At 40.9% G+C, this 25,076-nt stretch overlaps 1 protein-coding gene across 1 annotated transcript; it reads left to right on the top strand.

Moving 5' to 3' along the window:
• Window positions 1–252: 252 nt before the first annotated feature.
• Window positions 253–17,621, top strand: RBM15 (RNA binding motif protein 15). The gene is made up of 3 exons (XM_012468100.3): window positions 253–3,857; window positions 7,837–9,413; window positions 17,073–17,621. Exons 1-2 carry the CDS (start codon window positions 992–994, stop codon window positions 7,881–7,883), a joined length of 2,913 nt encoding a protein of 970 aa, XP_012323523.1. The 5' UTR covers window positions 253–991; the 3' UTR covers window positions 7,884–9,413; window positions 17,073–17,621.
• The last annotated feature ends 7,455 nt before the right edge of the window (window positions 17,622–25,076 follow it).

Here is a 25,076-nt window from a genome sequence, read left to right as displayed (position 1 = left end):
AGCACCGCCCCGGGGCGTCAGCGTGACCTGGGGCTGCAGGAACCATTAACTCCTTGCTCAGCGGGCACGGGTGACCGCAGGCGGTGATCTCCCGCGCGCGGGGGGCGGGGCTCCCCCCTCTATTCACGCAGCAGCCACAGCGACCTAAGATGGTGTCCGCTAGGCGTCCCAGGACGGCTTCCTGAGGGACTGGAGGGCCCCGACAGCCGGAGAGCCTGCCACGCCCCTGGGCCGGCACAGGTAGGACGGCGGGGAGCCCAAAAGTTTCGAACTCCAAGGGCCGAAGCACAGCTAAGTACCTCACGGAACTGAACAAATGTTTGTGGGAGAACGCCGAAAAGGCGGGGAGGCAGGGCTGGCTCACAGCCACCCTCTCGCGACATCTAAGTGACGTCGCACAGTAAGCACGTGTTCTAGTCTTTCACCTTCAGTCAGCCTCCTCCTTTATACGAGTCTACCCCTTTAAGCAAGTGATGGACAGTTATTTCAGCCTATCAACTTCCTTGCCGACATCCAATCCGATTTAAACTTCTTTTAGCCGCCGGAGGAGTTGGAAAAAGGGGATCGAAAGAGGGAGCTCACCCTCTCTCGCGATATCGCTGTGAGGCTTCCTCTGGAAAAAACGCTGAAACGGATGGCCCGACCTCCCAAATAGTGGTTTAAAGGACGGGTTTATAAGCCAATGAAAGGGATGAGGAGGTGGGGTTGCTGCTTTCACCGAGTAAGAAGTACCGTTACAGGGCAGACTTTTCGTCCAATCAAGACCGCCAGACTTTGGGTCACATGACCGTAGAGTGCCAGGGGCGGAGCTACAGCCTGGCGCGAGGAACCGTTAAGATAGACAACAAATATAACCAATGAGGTACTCTGACTAGGGCGTTGGGAACCCAATAACAGTGGTTGGGCGGGCGCCTTCCTGGAGCGCGGGGAGATGTAAAGATAGACAAATAATTTTTCCAATGAGACTGTAGAAGAGAGAGCTAATTGGCCAATGAGGACTGCGGGGCGGGATCCTGTGCCGCGGCGGAGTCCAAGATGGCGGCGTGCGGTTCCGCTGTGTGAAACGAGCGCGGGGTGGCGGGTTAATCACCTCCGCGGAGACGACCTCCGACGACCCGCAACAATGAAGGGGAAAGAGCGCTCGCCAGTCAAGGCCAAACGCTCCCGTGGTGGTGAGGACTCGACTTCCCGCGGGGAGCGGAGCAAGAAGTTAGGTGGCTCTGGGGGCAGCAACGGGAGCAGCAGCGGAAAGACAGATAGCGGCGGCGGGTCGCGGCGGAGTCTGCACCTAGACAAGTCCAGCAGCCGAGGTGGCAGCCGCGAGTATGACACCGGTGGGGGCAGCTCCAGTAGCCGCTTGCATAGTTATAGCTCCCCGAGCACCAAAAATTCCTCGGGCGGGGGCGAGTCGCGCAGCAGCTCCCGGGGTGGAGGCGGGGAGTCACGTTCCTCTGGGGCCGCCTCCTCAGCTCCCGGCGGCGGGGACGGCGGGGAATACAAGACTCTGAAGATAAGCGAGTTGGGGTCCCAGCTGAGTGACGAAGCGGTGGAGGACGGCCTGTTTCATGAGTTCAAACGCTTCGGTGATGTAAGTGTCAAAATCAGTCATCTGTCGGGTTCTGGCAGCGGGGATGAGCGGGTAGCCTTTGTGAACTTCCGGCGGCCAGAGGACGCGCGGGCGGCCAAGCATGCCAGAGGCCGCCTGGTGCTGTATGACCGGCCGCTGAAGATAGAAGCTGTGTATGTGAGCCGGCGCCGCAGCCGCTCCCCTTTAGACAAAGATACTTATCCTCCATCAGCCAGCGTGGTCGGGGCCTCTGTAGGTGGTCACCGGCACCCTCCTGGAGGTGGTGGAGGCCAGAGATCACTTTCCCCTGGTGGCGCTGCTTTGGGATACAGAGACTACCGGCTGCAGCAGTTGGCTCTTGGCCGCCTGCCCCCTCCACCTCCGCCACCATTGCCTCGAGAGCTGGAGAGAGAAAGAGACTACCCATTCTACGAGAGAGTGCGCCCAGCATACAGTCTTGAGCCAAGGGTGGGAGCTGGAGCAGGTGCTGCTCCTTTCAGAGAAGTGGATGAGATTTCACCCGAGGATGATCAGCGAGCTAACCGGACGCTTTTCTTGGGCAACCTAGACATCACTGTAACCGAGAGTGATTTAAGAAGGGCGTTTGATCGCTTTGGAGTCATCACAGAAGTAGATATCAAGAGGCCTTCTCGCGGCCAGACTAGTACTTATGGCTTTCTCAAATTTGAGAACCTAGATATGTCTCACCGGGCCAAATTAGCAATGTCTGGCAAAATTATAATTCGGAATCCTATCAAAATTGGTTATGGTAAAGCTACACCCACCACCCGCCTCTGGGTGGGAGGCCTGGGACCTTGGGTTCCTCTTGCTGCCCTGGCACGAGAGTTTGATCGATTTGGCACCATACGCACCATAGATTACCGAAAAGGTGATAGTTGGGCATATATCCAGTATGAAAGCCTGGATGCAGCGCATGCTGCCTGGACCCATATGCGGGGCTTCCCACTTGGTGGCCCAGATCGACGCCTTAGAGTAGACTTTGCCGACACTGAGCATCGTTACCAGCAGCAATATCTGCAGCCTCTGCCCTTGACTCATTATGAGCTGGTGACAGATGCCTTTGGACATCGGGCACCTGACCCTTTGAGGGGTGCTCGGGATAGGACACCACCCTTACTATACAGAGATCGTGATAGGGACCTTTATCCTGACTCTGATTGGGTGCCACCCCCACCCCCAGTCAGGGAACGCAGCACTCGGACTGCAGCTACTTCTGTGCCTGCTTATGAGCCACTGGATAGCCTGGATCGCAGGCGAGATGGTTGGTCCTTGGACCGGGACAGAGGTGATCGAGATCTGCCTAGCAGCAGAGACCAGCCTAGGAAGCGAAGGCTGCCTGAGGAGAGTGGAGGACGACATCTGGATAGGTCTCCTGAAAGTGACCGCCCACGAAAGCGTCACTGCGCTCCTTCTCCTGATCGCAGTCCAGAATTGAGCAGTAGTCGGGATCGTTACAACAGCGACAATGATCGATCTTCCCGTCTTCTTCTCTTGGAAAGGGCTTCTCCAATCAGAGACAGACGAGGTAGTTTGGAGAAAAGCCAGGGTGACAAGCGAGACCGTAAAAACTCTGCATCAGCTGAACGAGATAGGAAGCACCGGACAACTGCTCCCATTGAGGGAAAAAGCCCTTTGAAAAAAGAAGACCGCTCTGATGGGAGTGCACCTAGCACCAGCACTGCTTCCTCCAAGCTGAAGTCCCCGTCCCAGAAGCAGGATGGGGGGACAGCCCCTGCGGCAGCAGCCTCTCCCAAACTCTGTTTGGCCTGGCAGGGCATGCTTCTACTGAAGAACAGCAACTTTCCTTCCAACATGCATCTGTTGCAGGGTGACCTCCAAGTGGCTAGTAGTCTTCTTGTGGAGGGTTCAACTGGAGGCAAAGTGGCCCAGCTCAAGATCACTCAGCGTCTCCGTTTGGACCAGCCCAAGTTGGATGAAGTAACTCGACGCATCAAAGTAGCAGGGCCCAATGGTTATGCCATTCTTCTGGCTGTGCCTGGAAGTTCTGACAGCCGGTCCTCCTCTTCCTCAGCTGCATCAGACACTGCCACTTCTACTCAGAGGCCACTTAGGAACCTTGTGTCCTATTTAAAGCAAAAGCAGGCAGCCGGGGTGATCAGCCTCCCTGTCGGGGGCAACAAAGACAAGGAAAACACCGGGGTCCTTCATGCCTTCCCACCTTGTGAGTTCTCCCAGCAGTTCCTGGATTCCCCTGCCAAGGCACTGGCCAAATCTGAAGAAGATTACCTGGTCATGATCATTGTCCGTGGTGCGTCCTAAAGTCCATGTGTAACTTGTATTTACTACTTTGACATGGTTCCTGTTTTGTGATGTGTAGTGGGATACAGCATCAGATGCAATTTTCTTTTTAGTTAGTTGTTAATTATAGTGTTTTCTTTTTTATATTTTTATAAATGTCTTTAAAATAGAAGGCAGGACAATTTAGCTGTGTTTTTGTTTGTTTGTTTAGCTATTCTTTTAAGTGAAAGTGATGCCCTAAAGGTAGCAGGCAGATGGATTTGCTTTAATTAGGAGTCCCCACCCTTATGAGTAATTTTTTTTCTCTTTCTTCAGTTTTTTGTTTTTTTTTTTTTTTAATCTTGAGCTTAAAAAATCCTCAGAGTTACAAAACCAAAATTTTGAAAAGTCAGAATTTGGAGAAAAGAGTCCACTGACCATATAAAGAGTAACATCCATCTAAAAATGACTTGATTGGTGTGTACGTAAATGATTCTTTTACCAGAAGTGTGTATGACTGAAATTTGATCAGGGATCTCAAAGGTATATGCTGGTAAATTGTATAGCACTGTAATTGTTTTAATCAGGTTTTTGAGTATTTCTTAAGACACAGTTTATTCCCAGAGAGTTTGTTTTAACATGCATTTTTAAAATGATTTGTTCTAGAGTTCTGTATCCCGTATATGCACTTTTGGTTTGTAGCAGTAACTGTTCAGTAAAAATTAAGGACTATGTTACAAACCATATATGTCTTATGCTTACACTAGTATGCAAGAAGTGAGTAGGTGCTTTTAAAATCAGAATTATTTGGTCAGTAATTGGTGTGTGGTGGTGTTTTTACTGACTTTTTCAGAGGTGTAGCAGATACAGTTCTAATTGTGCATATTTCAAAACTAAGTGTTCATCAAAGATGAGTTTTTGTTGTTGTATCCATTCAAATTTCTGGTTTCAATAATAGAAAGAAGAGTTGTCTGCAGGCTCACAGTCATCTTTTGTTTCAGTGGGCATTAATCAGCCATATTTGGCTTGCATAATTTTTAAAAAAGTTATCATAAAATGCCTTTGAAATCCTCTTTTAAAATTTTGCTTGTGTTTTTATTTTCATATTTAAACAGCAATGACATTACATTATTAGAAATGTTTTGAACATCTTGGAAGTTTTATGTTTAATATTCTTACTGCCGTCCAGCTACAGAATTGAAATGTCAGTGTAGGAAAACCTTTTTTTAATTGTTTTATTTTCCCAGACACCTGGAATTAATTGCAGGATCATTTAACTTAACCTTCACAGGTTTTTTTTGTTGTTTTTTTCCCCAAAGCTGAGAATGGTATCAACCTCTGGTTCTCAACAAGGACTTTTCCTGCTTAACAGTAGTGGATTATTAGTATTTTTTTTTTTTATCTACCCCCTCTGTCTCACCCCTAGTTTGTCAGGTCATTAGTAAGTATATTTTTCTCCCTTGATTTAAGCGCTGAAGACTTCAGCTAAGGCCCTTGATACTTAATTATGATTAGAGACTTTTGAACCTTCTGGATCACAGTCATGTTTCTTGTTCTATGAAAGTGACTTATTTGAAGCCTGGCAGAACCCAACTGTTTTCTTTCTGTTATCAAAGCTGGTAGTTTTGAAATAGCACCAATAATAACCCAGGGAAATGTCATGTAATTTTTATTTTACATTATGACAGGTGTCTAATGCATGTTAGCACGAAGTATCATCACTGCTGTGTCATCCCTCTTGGTTTTCACTATGCATTTATAATTTTTTAAGTGTGCAGGTTTTGTGGGGCTTTTTTTTGTTGTTTCTTTTTAAACTGGAAACACTAGCCATTTTGAGAGAAGGAAAGTACTAAGCTATGAGCATGAAGGTCCTCGTTGTGCCTCAGGAAAATACCTGAAATCCTACAGTGAAGACTTGATGCGTCTTGCTTTCGAAAAGCAGTGCTTGGTTTGGAGTAGACACTGTTCAGGAACTAATGCAAGTGTGGAGTCTGTGCATACATAGGCTCAAAGTATAATTTGTGGCTAGCTACATTTTTCCTGTTTAAATAATCTCACCATTAACTTTTGAAAATCTTTTGGTAAGTTAGTTGGACAAATGATTTTGCTCTTTGGGGAGTGAAGTCCATGGTATCTAATTTTACTGTCATCCAAAAGGTGGTGTTTTTTCTCTCTTTTTTTTTTGTTAGTGTGACAGCTTACAGAAGGGTATATGTTTTGCTCCATGTTTGTTTGAATCCTTAACCTGACTTTGCTGCTTTTGTTAGGTCTGGGCAATTTGTGCTTCAGTGTTTTTGAAACAATGATTTGATACCATTTCTAAATGTATGTATTATTAAAAAAAATTATATTTAGTTTGGTCATTACCTACAGAGTGCCATAGTGCACATGAACCTCTTATTTGTATTGCCCATTCTTTCATGTAGGTTCATAATATCCATAAAGTATCTAGTTAAACCTTCAGAATTCGAATGAAAGCAAAAGTCTAAAACCATTCTACTTCTCATTAGCCAGGATTTAATAATCCCAATGTTGAATGTTCTTTGTAACAACCAATTTTTTTCTATCATTATTTTAATGTAGTTGATTTTCTGGAAAAATCAGTTAAAATTAAAGAAAACTTCAGGATATCATTCAATGACTTAAGTATTACTGGTAAAAACGTGAATATAAGACTTTTAGATCACAGCTTCAAATTTTATGGAAAATTAAGCAATCAATACCTAGCCAGTAGTTCTACTTTTTGGTTATTTTATTGGGATTCCTATAAATAATTTTTTTCACACAAAGATTTAAATTCTTGGTGTACTTTGACTCTTAACTGAGAGTGGGTAGTTTTTCTTTTGACGATTACATCTTAAAATGTCCATCCCCTGGCTGGTTATAAGCATTTGTCACCTTTTGAGGGTAAAATATACTCTGGCCCTTCTTGACTCACAGATCATTTTAGGTCCAGAGTCAGGTGTTTGGTTGTTGCTTTCAGAGTCAGACATTGTTTAGGTTTATTTAGCAGGTTTTCACTGACAATGCTTTTTTAAAAATAAAAAATGTCATTCCACCTTTTTAAGGCAGATTGTTCGTTATCCATGTACAGTTTGAACTATAGTTTGGGTCCATATAGGAACCATTCCCCAAAATCTCTGATAACAGAATTAGGAAATCCTCTTGAGAAGAGGGCCTTAATGACCTTTTACATGAAAAAAAAATCTGGAGAGAATATCTGGACTTTTTTTTTTCTGTCTCTGCCACAGTGTTTGGTTTTGAGATAGGAGTTAGGTATAAGAACAAGAAGAGAGAAAACATGGCGCTGACTCTGTTATAGTGGTTATAGTGGTATCCCTAAAGGGAGAAAATGATTCAGGTAACCACAGTGAAATGTTAAGCTTAATGAAGAGTTTTATATGTGTGGCTTAAACAGTTGAAAAGTGAGAGTCCTGAAGTGTTCTTTAGCTGTTTAACAATGATTTGTATAAGTGTTTTCTTAAAATAACGGCTGCTGTCTTTGGTAACATAGATGAGGGTGGATTTTTAAATGGCTTTGTATCGACCCCTTTCTACAATAATGGAGTAGTTTGTGTTGCTCCATATAAATTACAGAATGAAAATAGATGGGGCAAAAGTTTGACTAAACGTCATCTTTTTATAGTTTCACTTTTTAAGTTCTATTTAGAATATATTGATAGATTATAAATTGATGGTGAAACTTTTCTGAAATTTTCCAACATGTTTTACTCAGTTACATGAGTATAAAGGATATTTCAGTCCTGTTATCTTCAATTGCAGTCTTTAAAAAAAAACCCACCCTATTCTATTTGTTATATGTCTAGTCATACAGTAAATTCATTTCAAGGTTTATGCCAGTGGGTATTATTGGTGCTTTTTGAAGTTGAGGTGAACTATCCAAGGAGGTCTTGTTAATGTTATGTTCATCTATAATGGCATAGGGGAAATATATATATTTTTAATATTGTAAACATTTGTACTGAATAACCTTTTTTTCCCCCCGCAAGCAAAACTGGTTGAACAGCGGATGAAGATATGGAATTCAAAGCTCTAATGGACCTTTTTGAAGAGAAGTTGTGGCTTGTGTGGAGTTTACATGGGCCTCTGATGGAAGAAAGCTAATCTGTTTAATATTTGTGCATTTTACTAAAATGGCAGCTTAAAGTTGTGTATCTGCTATTGTGATGCCAATGCCGGTGTTTTAAGTGGAAAAAAAAATGACCTCTTTGCTTTGTGCTGTGTACACAAGATTTCTGGAAAAGTAAAGAAAAACCCTTTTTATGGCTCACACAGCTTAAGAGTAGCTGTCTCAAACGTGCGCTCACAGTTGAGCTGCTTTTGTTTTATTCTAAATAAATTGTTTCTTTTGAGGAAAATGTTTTTCTGCCTGGAAGTGAATTGACGGCAAATCTTTGACCCCTTTGTTTGCAGCTGAGGGGGTACTTGCTGCTGCTCAGATCTCGTATGTCTTGAGCAAGAAGCAGGGAGACCATCAATTTCATTTTGACTTATCACAGTGTGTCAATTCTGAAGGATCACTAGTGTTACTGTTGACCCCCTTTGTTTGCAGTGAAGGGGATCATTTGCTTCTTGGTTCTCAACGTGATGAGGAAATGGTGCTGTTTGCTGGCACGCAAGAAGCCGGGGCAGGCACCCTAAGCCTCACCACAGTGCACGAGTCGGGGGCTTTTGCTGGTTTGAAGAGCTGGAGTTGCTGAAATTTAAGTTTTGATTTATTTTGTTCACCCATCACGTTTGGCCTTAGTTTCATTTTTAATTTGAAGAGAAGTTTGAAATTGCTTTATCTTGCACTTAACATTTGCACCAAATTGCCAAAAGAAGGAGAAATGCTCCGTTTGCTTTTTAAATGTTAATGATGATGTTAATAAAGCCTTTCCTGACACATTTGAGGAGCTCCTTCGTCTCCAGGGGCTTCTTACCAGAGTTATACAGTGATGGGTTTAGTTCTGAATGGATGAAGAGTTCCTGAGAGCTAGCATTTGTAATTAGAACCGTTACTTGGTATCTGTGCCTTATTTGACCTTTGGTTCCACATGCCTTGGATGTGCATGCACCGTGACGGTTTCATAGGTACGAACGCACACTCAGGCCCAGTCACTTCGGTTGGTAGTACAGATTGTGAGGAAAAAGATGGAGGCATCCTTAAGGAGGAAAAATGTTTGCCTTTAGTTCCTGCATTATCCTGTACAGGGGCTCCTGAGTTTTGGAAGCCTGTTCCCAGTACAGGAGAACAACTCCCCTGTTTGCAGCAGGAGACTTCAGTGCACAGTGACAACGCTGGAGTTCAAGAGGAAGCCAGCAATGCTGCACCGTTGGCTTCAGACACCATGTTGTTGTTTGCCAGTTTTAAACTTAACTAGTTGCAGACGAAGACCACCTTGAAATGCAGGCTTGTTGGGCTTGTTTTGAATTTTAACCTCGGATGGAAGAGCCCTAGTGCTGTCTGTCTCCATGCGGGATGATGATTGCTAGGCAACAGGTGATTATCAACAAAGGATGCCACGGTTATACTCTGCAAGGTGGTGTTCCAGTGGCAAACAGCTGTATAAACTCTTATAAACAGGTAAGAGGGTTTTTAGAGGTCAAAATGCATTATAATTAATAGGGTGAGGGCTTTTAATGTTGGGTCTGTTTCTCTAGATGGAAGTCTTAAGGCACTCTGCTGCCATTACTAGCTTCCTTCACCAAAGTGTCATATTTCAGGTCAGAACTTTTGTTCTACTTGATATTTTTATTTTTTAATTTATTTTTAACATTAAAAAATACTTTTAATGTGGGAGCCAAATTTCTAAAATCTTGGTTATGGATTTGGGACCTATAGCCTTGATGTCCTTTACAATTTTGACATTTGCTGTTAACCTTGGCCTTTGCCCTTAGTCATGATTTAATGATGCAGGAGGATTTACTGCTATAAAAATGTTGCTTGTTTACAAATACTGATTTCTAAACTTCAGAGTTAAGATATTACAGTGTATAACAGCAACAAAAGAAAGTATGCCATCAGATTGCGAGTGATAGATACTTTAGCTAAGTGTTTTTTTTTTTTTGATCCCACAGAGAGATTATAAAATTAGACAACCTTAACTTTAGGGAAATGAATAAGCAGTGTTGAGAAGTCTGGCTTTTGTCTGCCCTTAACATTTTCAGTATCTATGTAGTTTTGAACCCTTCTCCCCCACATTAATCAAATTTGAAGTTTTGGCAACTTATCACAAGCACAGCTTTGTTAGTATATAATACAACTTAGGTTTCCTTGCTTTATTTTAAATGGGATCAAAATTTTTGAACAGAATTGTTCTTTTTTCATCTCTTCCAGAAGACATCTAGTATCTAGTAACTACAATAGCTGATCTATACTTGCTACTTTTTCCAAAGGTTTGATTGAGCTCCTTGTATTGTTTTGCTAGGCAGCTTATGTACCCATAGTTTTGATACAGTAAAAGGGAAAAAGTGAAGTACAGTGGAATTTTTCAGGTTCTCACTGTCATAAGAATTTTTAAAACTACTGGTTATGAGATGATGGCTGCCATCTGAGGCTTTTCTAAATGGTCTGTCCCCTGCATTTCTTTAAACATTTTATACCTGATGGAAATGTCAGTTTTCAGTGTGTTTTCTTTTTCTTGCTAGTTTACACCATGAGTCTACTGAGTGGTTTTTCCAGTTAGTAAGCAAATATTTTAAATCACTATGGAGATTTAGAAAGATTATGTTATACTTTCTACATATTTCTATATGTCTGGTATCTTTTTAAGGTTTCAAGCTTCATCTCTCTAGTAAGAACAAGAAAAAAAGTTGCAGACAGGGCATTTATTTATTTGTGTATAAAACCATGTCATACAAAATGGGAAGGTACACAGCATGGTGATTTTTTTGAAATTACTCAAGTCATTTTATTCCCAGCTGCACTGTGAAAAACATTACCTGGATTGAGTGTTAGATTCAGAGTTCTGGTTTTATAAATTGGAAACTTCCCTTTTGAGTTATTTGTGTGGTTTCCCAGTATCCTTCATGTGATCTAAATTTAGAGTTCTGTGAACTATTTCCAGGAACACCTTCAAATTGACGGGCTCAATTTGAAAAGTTTTGCTGTGAGCACTAAAATTGAAAATAAGGATTATCTTGATTTCAGTAAAACAACCTGAATTTCCTAAATTGCCACTTCCATTGTTTAAATTGTATAATTGTTTACAAGCTCTTTATCTGAGGCAATATATATAGTAGCTTGTAGAGCATCTATTTTTCTTTTGACAGTAGTATATCTGATTATGGCTTCTGACTATCATCTCTATCTCCCATTTCAATTTAGTCTTTTTGAGCTTTCCTGGTTAAAGATCCTTTAACTTAGTAACTTGAATTATAATCTAGTTTTAAAATCTTGGCAGAGGAATTTATTGAGTAACAAAATTCCTTCAAACCTCAGACAAGTTTGGTCTTGGCAACCAAGAAGAGATTTTGATCTGTCTATTCTCTTCAGCAATTTATGCTCTTAATTGGGGAAACTATATATAAACAGGTGAATAGTTAATTTTTGATGATTTTTGTTTGGTTGGGGGGCAGGGTTTCTGTCGCCCAGGCTGGAGTGCAGTGGTGTGATCTTGGCTCACTGCCACCTCTGCCTCCCGGGTTCAAGCAGTTCTCCTGCCTCAGCCTCCCGTCTCAGCTTCCTGAGTAGCTGGAATTACATGCCCAGCTGATTTTTTGTAATTTTAGTAGAGACGGGGTTTCACCATGTTGGCTAGGCTGGTCTAGAACTCCTGGCTTGAAGCAATCCACCCGCCTTGGCCTCCCAAAATGCTAGGATTACAGGCGTGAGCCACCACGCCCTGCTTGTAATGGATTTTTATTGGTGATATAGGTGTATGAATGAGCATACGAACAGGTAGGTTACTTGAAACTGGCATGGTGAAGAAGGCTTTACAGAAGAATTTGTTAGAGTAGGATGTGGAATGGTGGAGAGAAGTTGAGATGGTTGTGTCAGGCAGATAAGCATGAGTTGGAATATAACAGCTTGTGGATTGATGGAAAAGATAAGATGCAAACTGAAGCCTGGAATACTAGTAAAATGGTTGGGTCAACAAAATTAGGGAATCCTGAAGAGTAGGCCAGTTTGAGGGTTGGAGAGTGGAAACAGATCAGTTGGGGCATTGATAATAGTCATTTATTGACTGTCTACTTCAGGCCAAGGATTCTGCCAAGTACTGTACATACATTGTCTCATTTAAGTCTCATAACAGACCGTAATTTCACAGTTTAGTGATAGAGACACAGTTCTAACCAGCCCTTTGTCCTAGCTAAGGCTCTCTTGGTCAGTCTACTTGTGGAGGCTAGGAATGGGATTAAAGCTGCAAGCCTGAAAAGATGGGCAATGGATTTCAAACTATCAACATTGGCAGCACTTGGGAAACGTGCAGGCCCTTGGTACCTCCTAGACATTCTGGGATTTCTTAGGACCAGCATGACCTAGCAGTCTTTGTTCTTTTACAAGCCCCCAGGTAATTCTGATGTTTTCTGTGGTCAGTGGGCCATGTGTTGAGCAACACTGGACCATGGAGAGTAGAGTGCTGTGGTAAACTTAGGATAAAGTTATTTGAGGCATGGGAAGAGAAGATGGTGCTGGAAAAAAGCCTAGGTAGGAAAACAAGAATTGTGTTGTCTCAGAAACTGAGAGGAGCTTCTAGAAGATAACTTCAAAGCTGTTGCAGCAGACAAGGAGAACAAAACTGCAATTGTCATGGAATTTATTAAAATTGTCACTTAAGTAACATAACAGTTTTCTAGTCATGTAATTATTTCTCCAAGACACTCAATCTAGATTACTATTTAATTTTGCCTCATAACAGCCCTGAAGATGGGCCACTGTTTTGTTTATGAAATGCTAAAGGGACACCAGAATAGTTTTGTGACTGATGGATACACAGCCAGGAACTGATTGAGGTATCCTTGAGTTTTCAGATGTCAATCTGAAAATACTGTGACTGTAGTCATAAAATTGAAAGTGATGCTGGGATTGAGTGTGTACACATGAAACTTGTTTCCATTAATGGATCATCACCTATATCAGCTACTCCTAAGTTACTAATAGGATTGAGACAAAGGCATTATAGGTAAAAGTGAGTGTATTTTTGTCCTGTAAATGATTGAGTATACTGCATTTGTGTTTCATAAGTATAGCCAATGAACTATTCAGATATTTGGGTACATATTATATACCAGACATTATTCTAGATCTTGGGAGTATATTTGTGAAGAAAACGAGATGTGTTTCTCTTTTCTCATGGAACTTACAGTCTGGTGGAAGAAAGGAGGTGGTAAGCTCTGAATTAGGGCTGTTAGGCTCCAAACAAAGGGTTTGGATTGTATTCTTTAATTTATTTATTTATTTTGCCTTAGGTGCATACTATATCTGGATTGTATTCTAAATGCTGATTGCTGTGGGAAGCCATTGCAGGTTTTAAGCAGGGAGAGTGATATAATTTGATCAAGATTTGACTACCTAAGGAAAGTAATAAATTTCCTTCAAATGCCAAAGAAAATAAATTATTAACATTTCACAAATTCTCTGTCAGACTATAAATATGTTCTTGTTAGAGATCAGCACTGCTCTTTTATTTAAGTACAATAATAAAGATTTTATTTTTGGGGGGGCTCATAATTGTTGACCATCCTGAACTTTCAAAGCAGTCTTCCTTCTGAAGGTGCCTCATTTTCTGAGCATGCCACTTAATATTATTTCTGCTTTCAATAAACTGTCTTGACATTTTCCACTGTGGTCATATATATGACTACAGTGTGTGATACAACACACTGACCATGCTTTCTGTATTTCATAATTTGCAGTTTTTCTAGTGATATTTAACCAAACTCCCTTGCTAAAAAATAATTTAGAGGATCTTTTTGCGAAATGGCTGTTGTCCTATGCAAATAAGTTACATGTGTGTATACAGTTTTTAAGTGTTGAATTTATCTGACCTTTCTCAGGTAACCAGCAGATTCCTTTTTACCTATGAAAAAGACTTAGGGAAAAATTTTTGTGCATAAGCATGTTATTACACCAATGTCCACAATATAATTATTATTACAGGCAAAATTAGTACTTTGGGATGCTGTGTGTTTATTTTTTATTACACACTTTAAGACCTATAGGGAAAATTAGTTTCATAAAACTGATTTGCATTTTAGCATATAGAAATTGTCTATCAGAGGCCAGGTGCGGTGGCTCACGCCTGTAATCCCAGCACTTTGGGAGGCCGAGGTGGGTGGATCACGAGGTCAGAAGTTCGAGACCAGTCTTGCCAACATAGTGAAACCCCATCTCTACTAAAAATACAAGAAATTGGCTGGGTGTGATGGCACACGCCGTAATCCCAGCTACTTGGGAGGCTGAGGCAGGAGAATCACTTGAACTCGGGAGGCAGAGGTTTCAGTGAGCTGAGATCACACTTCTGCACTGCAGCCCAGGCGACAGTGGGGGACTCTGTCTCAAACAAACAAACAAACAAACAAATTGCCTATCAGGTTGGGCACTGAGTCTTGCACCTGTAATCCCAGCACTTTGGGAGGCCGAGGCAGTAGGACTGTTTGAGCCCAAAAGTGCAAGACTGTATCTCTTAAAAAAAATTATCAATAGTTTTACCTAGCTCCCAAGATAAGTATCTTATATATGTCATTTGTGTATATTCTGTATATACAGAAACACTTCAGTAAACTAGACTCCTTAATTGGAATTTTTCTGCATTCTATAGCAGAGGTCTCAATAATGGCTCAACAAGTGCAATGGAATCACCTGAGGAACTTTAATACCAGTGACTGGGTCCCACTCTCAGAGATTCGTTTAAATTGATTAGGTTGAGTGGGTTTCTGCAAAGGGCCAAGTTTGTTTGCATTTTGTTTTAACTGCTCCCAGGTGATTGTAATGTGCAGTCAGGGTTGAGAACCACTGCTCTAGAGACAGATTTTATACCTACAAACACACACAATCAGCCTTTTAAGGATTGTTTGAAAATCAAAACACTAAACTTTGAGAATGTAATTGGGGTTCAGTACAATATGTATATTGCTTAGTCTTCTAGAATCTGTTATTGAAAGTGTGGTCCTCAGACCAACAGCATTAGTCTCACCTGGAAGCTTATTAGAAATGCAGAATCGCAGGGCCTTACCCCAAACCCACTGAATGGAACAAGATCCCCAGATGATTTGTATGTATATTAAAGTCTGAGAAGCAGTACTTTAGATGTAGCCATAAATGTTCTGTATGATAAAAATTGATAATTAGAATCTTCTGTCTGCATAAGATTCTCAGATTCGTGCATTAGTCAGTGACATTTACTGTAAAGCATTTTAAAACATACTTTCAACGAGAAAAGTAGAATAAAAGAGTTCTTAAGTAGTGAGCCTCGGTGACCAGAAAATTACCAGAGGTCTCTGCCACCAAGACAGGGGAAGGGGTTACTGTTTTGCCTATCCTAGTTGGTTGGTTCTTGATTACTTTGCTATGCTTATATCTTTTCTCACCTTCCCATTCTATACTGGTCACCTCTCTTCTTTGTGAGATAGAACATGTTATTTTTTACAGGTACAGGTGAGGATATTGTAGACACCTTGCTAATAGGTGCCCCAGGATTTAGGAAATTTGGTAGTGGTAGGTTTAGAGCTTTCTGTGAGGTGATAGGTATGGGCAAGATGGAGGAATGGTTCCTAATTGCCTTTGTTTCTTAAGTGTAATATACTAACTTCATAAATTAATTTTCCTTACATGAATCAAATACCTATTATACAGTGACAAATAATGTAATATTAACATTATTTTGTATTAAAAGTAATGGTTCAGTATGAATGCTCAGAGACAAATAATGTATTAAGATTCCTGTGTATTAAAAGGAATGGTTCAGTATGAATGTTCAGAGAGTACTCTAAATTGCAGTGTATCAAATTAGGTCAGGAATATTTTTGTTATTTTTTTTTTTGAGACAGTGTGTCACTATTGTCACCAAGACTGGAGTGCAGTGGTACGGTACAACTCAGCTTACTGCAACCTCCATCTCTGGGGCTTAAATGATCTTCCCACCTCAACCTCCCATGTAGCTGGACTACAGGTGTGCACCACTATGCCTGGCTAATTTTTGTATTTTTAGTAGAGACAGTTTTATTATGTTGTCTAGGCTGGTCTTGAACTCCTGCACTCAAGCAGTCCACCTGCCTCAGCCTCCCAAAGTGCTAGAATTACAGGCGTGAGTCATCATGCCTGGCCGTTTTTTTTTTTGAGACATAGTCTTGCTCATAGCCTGGTTACTTTTTTTTTGGAGACATAGTCTTGCTCTATCATTCAGGCTGAAATGCAGTGGCACTATCTCAGCTTACTGCAGCCTCCTCTGTCTCCCAGGTTCAGGTGATTCTGCCTCAGCCTCCTGAGTAGCTTGGACTACGAGCGTGAGCCACCATGCCTGGCTAATTTTTGTGTTTTTAATAGAGACGAGGTTTCGCCATGTTGTCCAGGCTGGTCTCAAACTCCTGACCTCCTGCCTCGGCCTCCCATAGTGCTGGGATTACAGGCATGAGCCACTGCACCCGGCCTGATACTTTTAATGTGTGTTTCTCATACCTAGAGCCATATGAAAAGATAAAAATAATGTGTAAATTTTTATGACAAAAGATTCCCAAATACATTCACCAAGCAACCATGTGGATATCAGTTGAAAAATTGGAGTCAGATTATTTCTTAGATCCCACAATTTTAAGATTTCTAAATTGGTATATGAGGCTTAGGGGGATTTTTTTCATCAAGCACAGCAATGCTAATGTCTCTTAACTTTTCAAAGGTTCATTTGTAATTTATAGATTTCTCCTAGAAATGAGAGGCTTTTAGTGGAGACTTCACCTATGTCATCATTTCTCCTGACAAATTTCATTTGTGAAGTTTACTCTTTGCAGTGCTATAACCTTACCGAAAGTTCATTCCACAGTAGGAATGGATTCATTTGATAATGTATGAGTGCTTTTTTCCTTTAATGTGGTGGTTTAAAAGTGTTTTGGACCTTCAAAGGCACCCTGTCTTCTGTTTGCTGCTCCTTAATTTTAGTAATGTCTAAAGCCCTAATACAATTTTTTTTTTTAACATATGTGATATTGGAACTCCCTTATTTTTTTTAAAAGCCAATTTTAAAGGGAGCATTTCTAAGTACAGTAATTGGTTAAACATCTTTTTTCCTCCTGGGTTTCTTTTTAGGAACTACTGACAAAAACCTATAGTCGACTTTGGGATCTGACTTTATTATTCAGCAACTCAAAGATGAGTTCTAATTGGCAGACTTCTGGCACTGGCACTTGTCCTCCTGTTTCTATAGAAACTGGGTTGGAAGTCAGAGCTGCACAAAGGGAAAGGGTAAGTTTCTTTTAATTCCATATTTATAAACCCATATCTTATTAACTGTGACATGGTGTCAGTTTTCACATGAGAGTATACATCCTTGAACTAAAACTCAAATATTTACTACTGATTTTCACTTGAGTGGAAACTGACATCAAGTCACGAAATATAATAGGAGGGTTTAAATATGGATTTATTTTTCCTGTGACTGACTTCACATTTCTTGAAGCAGTGATCTCAATGTCATAATTCTCATTCACAGTTATTTTTAATTTGGGGATCATAAATTGGTTTTTATTATCTTAGATCTTACTCTATTGTACTTTTCTGGTAAGTGAAAATTGGAAGGACATTTTGAAAGTCTGCATGAGGCCGGGCGCGGTGGCTCACGCCTATAATCCCAGCACTTTGGGAGGCCGAGGCGGGTGGATCACGAGGTCAAGAGATCAAGACCATACTGGTCAACAAGGTGAAACCCCGTCTCTACTAAAAATACAAAAATTAGCTGGGCATGGTGGCGCGCGCCTGTAGTCCCAGCTACTCGGGAGGCTGAGGCAGGAGAATTGCTTGAACCCGGAAGGCAGAGGTTGCAGTGAGCCAAGATGGCGCCATTGCACTCCAGCCTGGGTAACAAGCGAAACTCCGTCTCAAAAAAAAAAAAGAAAGTCTGCATGAATTATAAGTCTCTTTGTAGCAAAGTCTGATTCTTCTTTCCATTATAAAGTACTATACTACTGATCAGTTTTTTTAGTCTCTCTCCTCTCTTAGCCAAGCAGGATGAGTTCGTCTGTTGGGGCACATACATTTGTTTTCATCCAGGCAAACGCCCATTATTTGTAGAACCTAAGACACCTGCCAGTTGGTGAGTCATCTTACTGCTATGGCTTCAGAGGCCTGCTATACATCTGAAGTATTTAGGTTTGAAATTGTTTAATTAGGTATGATAAGCACACTCCTTTGTTTTATGGGTACCGTATATAAATAACTTATAGTGAACTGTGTCTAGTTTTGAGACAGTGGAAGGAAGACAGTATTTGCTGTTGCTCTTTAAAAGTTGTCTCACTTATTTCTTTGGTCCTGGCATACTATGCTTAATGGATGGACTTCTTTTTTTCCTGCTAAAAGAACATTAAGGTTGGTTGACACAAGTCAAAGGGTGGAACACCTTGCCATTACTTCGGCTCAGTTTGTCTCTTTTAAAAATAGTTTGGCTGGGTGCAGTGGCTCACGCCTGTTATCCCAGCACTGTGGGGGTCCAAGGCAGGGAGATCACGAGGTCAGGAGTTCGAGACCAGCCTGATCAACATGGTGAAAGCACTTCTCTACTAAAAATACAAAATTTAGCTGGGCATGGTGGTGTGCACCTGTAATCCCAGCTACTCAGGAGGCTGAGGCAGGAGAATTGTTTAAACCTGGGAGGCGGAGGCCGCAGTGAGCTGAGATTGTGCCACTGCACTCCAGCCTAGGCAACAGAGCGATACTCTGTCTCAAAAAAAGAAAGTTTAAAAAGTGAAATCTGGAAGCTTGTTAATAGGAAAAGTAAACTCATTTTTAAAATTTTCATTTCACAAGGCAAACAGTTAATGCCTTAAAGTGGATTCTCTTATTTAAAATTGAATTTAATTATTTCAGCTCTGATGAATTCTCATTAAAAGTGTTGTATGCCTCCTTTGTTGGTTTCTGTTTTGCTCATTGGTACTTACATGAGGTAAAAATAGAAATGAATTTGTGGGGTTTTTTTTTGGTTTGGAAGGTGACTAGAAAAAAATTTAGTCTTTAACTGTGTGTTATCAAGTATCCAGATGTATTCTCCACTGCTTAATAAGGAGTACCCAACTTGTCTTGGCTTTAAAACTGAGAGTCCTTTATCTCAAGAACAACTTTGTTTCTTTCTAGACCCAGACAGTCACCCTAATCTTAGTTCATTCTCTGTATCCCTAAAAAGGCCTTACTAAGTTGTTATTAATTATGATTTTGAATGGAAGGAGATTTCACAATATACTGGCTTCTGTCAAAATGTAGTATTCGGTATTTATATATATATATATAAATATCTATAGATAGGATTAGGTATTTACATATATATATGGATATTTATACATATATATATGTAAATACCTAATCCTACATCTTGCCTGGAGACAGAGCAAGACTCTGTATGTGTGTGTGTGTGTGTATACACACATACACACACACATACACATACACACACATATATAAAAGCTAGTCCTTAACAATATATATTAAAAAAAAAGAGTCTTACTGTTTTTTTTTTTTTGAGACGGAGTTTCGCTCTTGTTACCCAGGCTGGAGTGCAATGGCGCAGTCTCTGCTCACTGCAACCTCCGCCTCCTGGGTTCAGGCAATTCTCCTGCCTCAGCCTCCTGAGTAGCTGAGATTACAGGCACGCGCCACCATGCCCAGCTAATTTTTTGTATTTTTAGTAGAGACGGGGTTTCACCATGTTGACCAGGATGGTCTCGATCTCTTGACCTTGTGATCCACCCGCCTTGGCCTCCCAAAGTGCTGGGATTACAGGCGTGAGCCACCGCGCCCGGCCGAGTCTTGCTGTTTATATATTAAAAAAACAGAGTCTTGCTCTGTCTCCCAGGCTGGAGTGCAGTGGCACCATCTCAGCTCACTGCAACCTCCACCTCCTAGGTTCAAGTGATTCTCCTCTCAGCCTCCCAAGTAGCTGGGATTACAGGCACCCACCACCATGCCCAGCTAATTTTTGTGTTTTTAGTAGAGACAGGTTTCACCATGTTGGCCAGGCTAGTTTGGAACTCCTGACCGCAGGTGATCCACCCACCTCGGCCTCCCAAAATGCTAGCTAGCATTTCAGGTATGAGCCACCATGTCCAGCTGCAGGCTTTTTTTTTTTAGGAAATGACTTATTTGTCTCAGTGATCCTAGGTCATACCAGTTTACTTCTCACAGAAATGAAACATGAAGAATTTTAAATAGATTTTAAAATTTGCTATCAAACACTTTATTTTTTGTTTATGTATACGTTAAGACCATAGATGACAAATGTGAGACAATTCAGTAGATATTTGTGGCAAATGAGTAGCCACATGAGGGCAAATATGTAGATATAAAGCCTTATACAAGGTGGTTCTGGCTTAAGAGAAATACTCAAGGCTTTTAAAAAGTATTGGGCTTTGAGCTGGGCATGGTGGCTCATGCCTGTAATCTCAGCACTTTGGGAGCTGGAACTGGGGGGTCACTTGATGTCAGAAATTCAAGACCAGCTTGGGCAACATGGCGAAACTCCATCTCTACTAAAAATTCAAAAATTAGCTGGGTGCTTCGGAGTGCACCTGGAGTCCCAGCTACTTGGGAGCCTGAGGGAGGCTGGGGCAGGAGAATTGCTTGAACCTGGTGGGAGACAGAGATTGCACTGAGCCAATATTGCACCACTGCCCTAGAGCCTAGGCAACATGAATGAAACCCTATCTCAATAAAATTATAGGGCTTTGGTTTTTGTTTTTTGTTTTTTTTTTTTCTTGAGACAGAGTCTCACTCGGTCTCCAGGCTGGAGTACAGTGGCGTGATCTTGGCTCACTGCAATAGCCGCCTCCTGGGTTCAAGCAATTCCCCTGCGTCAGCCTCCCCAGTAGCTGGGATTATAGGCGGGTACCACCACACCCGGCTAAGTTTTTGTCTTTTAGTAGAGATGGGGTTTCACCATGTTGGCTATAATGGTCTTGATCTCCTGACCTTGTAATCCATCCGCCTCAGCCTTCCAAAGTGCTGAGATTACAGGCATGAGCCACTGTTCCCAGCTAGGCTTTGGTTTTATATGAGGTCTTCAGGGAAACCACCATCCAAGTTTTCTACTATGTGTCTCTTAAAAACAGTTAAAATAATAGTATGATTTTTTTCCTCACATGGAAAAAGCTGATTTTATAGTTAGACAAATGTATTTACTAAAGGAACATATTTTGCAAACAAACAGGACATCACACATACTAATATACCGCCGTTATTTAAAAAAATCACGAAAGTGTATCATTTCAGTCCATTTAAGTATAATTACTGCTTTTAATGAAGTTAAACTCCTAGAGAATCATTAAAGAAGAAAAGCCAGGGGCCATGAGCTAATTCAGCACCAGTAATTAGGTTTTAAAATTGGCTTTGTTAAGGACTAGCTTTAAGCAAATAACTTGTTCTTAATTGCTTTTGTTCCTGATATATAAAACATAAATAATAATACTTATCCATACTTGGTCACAGAATTGACATGATGATAATGAGATAATAGATGGGAAAGAACTCCAAAAAGTTAACAGTACCATAAGGTAGAGTTTTAGTGTCCGAAATTGTATTTTACAATAATATATATGGAAAATTCTTTATTTTATAATGATGGAAATATCCTAACGGTTTTAAACATAACCCAAGAAGTAGCAGAAAAGAAAGTATACTAAAGTGTACTGAAATTTTATGTTCAAATTACCATAGCTCTACTAGATATGTGTGTATATTTTAAGGCTTACAATTTATAAACACTCCAACTATTAATAATAACGTATCAAGGAATTGTAAGTGGCCCTGTATGTAGGTGTTATTTTCTTTAATCAGGTTCACTGAGTATTGGGAGACCTAAGAAAGTTAATTATATTAACAACTATATTATGATTATAATACATTGTAGCAGATGTGTTCTGTGGAGGTTTAATTTTAGTGAAGGTGGAAAATGGGGGCTGGTTCTTATATACTTGGCATCTTTGTGTTCTCTATTTTTTTTTTAAGACATGGTCTCGCTCTCTTGCCCAGGCTGGCATGCAGTGGCGTGATCATAGCTCACTGCAGCTTCCTCCAACTGGGCTCAAGTGATCCTCCTGCCTCAGCCACCCGAGTAGCCTGGACTACAGGCACATGTCACCATGTCCAGCTAATTTTTAACAATTTTTTGTAGAGATGAGGTCTCACTGTATTGCCCAGGCTGGTCTTGAACTCTTAAGCTCAAGTGATCCTTCCACCTCAGCATCCCAAAGTGCCAGGATTACAGGTGTGAGCCACTTGGCCTACATTCTCCTTTTTGTTTCAATAAAGACATTAAAATTTTAGGCCAATTTGAGTTAGATTTTTATTATAACTGCTTTCAATTAAATTAGCTTCATAATCCGTTGATACTGCCAAGAAGCCAGAGTAATGTAAAGGGGAAAGAGTAGGATTTTGTGTCAGATTGTGTTTGAATTATTACTCAGTTACTCACTGGGTATTTAATTTCTTCGACCTTCAGGCCGGGTGCGGTGGCTTACGCCTGTAATCCCAGCATTTTGGGAGGCCCAGGTTGGCAAATCACCTGAGGTCAGGAGTTCAGGACCAGCCTGGCCAACATTGGTGAAACCACATTTCTACTAAAAATACAAAAATTAGCCAGGCCAGGTGGCAGGTGCCTGTAATTCCAGCTACTCGGGAGGCTGAGGCAGGAGAATCACTTGAACCCGGGAGGCGGAGGTTGCTGTGAGCTGAGATCATGTCATTGCACTCCAGCCTGGGTGACAAGAGCGAAACTCCATCTCAAAATAAATAAATAAGTAAAACTGAATTATTTTTTAAAAAATAATAATTTACTTGACCTTCAGTTTCTTCATTTGTAGAAAGGGCATGATAGTATAGTATCTCTCTACTTCTTAAAGTTATCATGAATATTAAATAGAATATTTGTCAACTGGGCACGGTAACTTACACCTGTAATTCCAGCACTTTGAGAGGCTGAGGCAGAAGATTCAGTTGCGCCTAGGAGTTCTAGATGAGCCTGGGCAACATGGCAAAACCCTGTCTCTACCAAAAGTACAAAACTTTGCTAGGTATGGTGGTGCATGCCTGTGGGTCCCAGCTACTTGGAAGACTGAGGTGGGAGGATCGCTGGAGCCCAGGAAGTAGAGGCTGCAGTGAGCTGTGATTGTGCTACTGCATGCCAGCCTAAGTAACAGAGCAAGACCTTGTCTCAAAATAAATAAAAATTTTTTGAAAGGAAAATTTTTTTAAAAAGTTATGAGTCTACCTCAGTAACTGGTGTATTATTAGATGTTGAAATAAAGTTACTGACCACCCTACCATACTTACTAATATGTAAGTTGTGTCACACTTGTTTCCTCTTTGTCTTATGCAATTTCTTGAGGGGGAAGAAAAAATCAGTGACTACCGTGCTTTTCTTGAAACTCCATATATAGCTGGGATGATATTCCTGCACTAGCGATGTTTTATATGGCATCTTATAATATTGTCCACAAAAATGACAACATTTCAGTAAATGGACAGGAACATCATAAGTTAATTGTTAATAGATGAATGCATTAGTTACAGAAGTCGTTACCTTTCTGTAGTCTTGGGATTCAGGCTTTCTTAATTCACACCACCCAGGTTTAGAAGGCCTATTACCATTGATTAAGATAAAGAACATCTCTGTTACGTGGGATTCATAAAGCCTAAGAATTCAGTTTGGAGTTCTTTAATTGGTCTTACTTAAAATGTACAGCTTGCTTAGATAGGAGGAAGAATCAAGTTGCTCTAGGTAGTTGAAGTCCCTTTTAAAAATAATTGCTACTCTAAAGAGGAGGAGGAATTGAAAGTGGTTCATAGTAAATCATTGATTTCTTTTGTTTTGACATGAAAGCAGAATGGACATTAGCAGCTACTGTATATGAAGGGCATTTTGCCTGATATAAACATATTTTCTTTTTTTTTTTTTTTTTGAGATTGAGTCTTGCTTTGTTGCCCAGGCTGGAGTACAGTGGTGTGATCTCAGCTCACTGCAGCCTCCACCTCCTGGGTTCACATGATTCTCCTGCCTCAGCCTCCTTAGTAGCTGGGACTATAGGCACACGCCACCATGCCTGGCTAATTTTTGTATTTTTAGTAGAGACATAGTTTCACCATGTTGGCCAGGCTGGTCTCAAACTCCTGACCTCAAGTGATCCACCTGCCTCAGCTCTCAAAGTGCTGGGATTACAGGCATGAGCCACCATGTCTGTCACAAGTATATTTGCATGCGTTTAATCCTCACAGTACATCTATGAGATAGGTTGGTAGTATTCTCATTTTACAGAGGAAGAAATTGGGTCTTAGAGAAGTTAATTTTAAATAACTTTCATGAGGTCATATAGTAACAAGTGGCAGAGCTGGTATTTATTATTAATTATTTTTGCTGTTTGTATGTGTAATGGGGTGGTATTTTTGCTTTTTTCATATTTTCTTATGTGTAAAATGTAAAAATATTAGCCATCTACATCTAAATGTAAAAATGACATTTTTTTTTTAGTTAGAAAACCAGTTTTCTTTTGCTTTAGTCAGAAAGCCATAAAAATCATATTTAAATAGGATCAACTACTGTTTTTTAAGATAAATGAGATTTGAACCCAGATTGTTTCCAAAGCTTATGCTAGACTTTGGAGAATACAAAGATGAATAAAACCCTTACTCATCTTGCCGATCTTGCAGACTAATGGAAAAGGTTGACATGTGAGTTTATGTAGTACTCTGTAAAAAGTTAGATAGGATTCCAGACGAGAATGACAATGCTGGGGAAGATTTTCCAAAGGAGGTAGCCTTTGAGTGAGTCAGATAGTGAAAAGTGAAATGGTGCCTGGTGGAGAAGGTGTATATAGGCAGTGACAGAGTGACAGGGTATGGAGCTAAAACCAGTCTTCAGTTTAGAGTTTTTCTCTGTAGGGAATCAATAGACATTTTAAAACAGAAAGGAATGGAAGAGTCAAATAATGATGATGGTAATCGTTTAAGAAGCGTTCTGGGCCAGGTGTGGCTCACACCTGTAAACCCAGCACTTTGGGAGGCCAAGGCAGGTGGATCACTTGAAGTCAGGAGTTTGAGAGCAGGCTGGCCAACATG

The sequence above is a fragment of the Aotus nancymaae genome, unplaced genomic scaffold (assembly GCF_030222135.1).
Source record: "Aotus nancymaae isolate 86718 unplaced genomic scaffold, 86718_ANA_hifiasm-v0.15.2.pri h1tg000007l, whole genome shotgun sequence".
NCBI classification, from domain to species: Eukaryota; Metazoa; Chordata; class Mammalia; order Primates; family Aotidae; genus Aotus; species Aotus nancymaae.
This window is presented reverse-complemented; position numbering and strand designations above follow the sequence as displayed.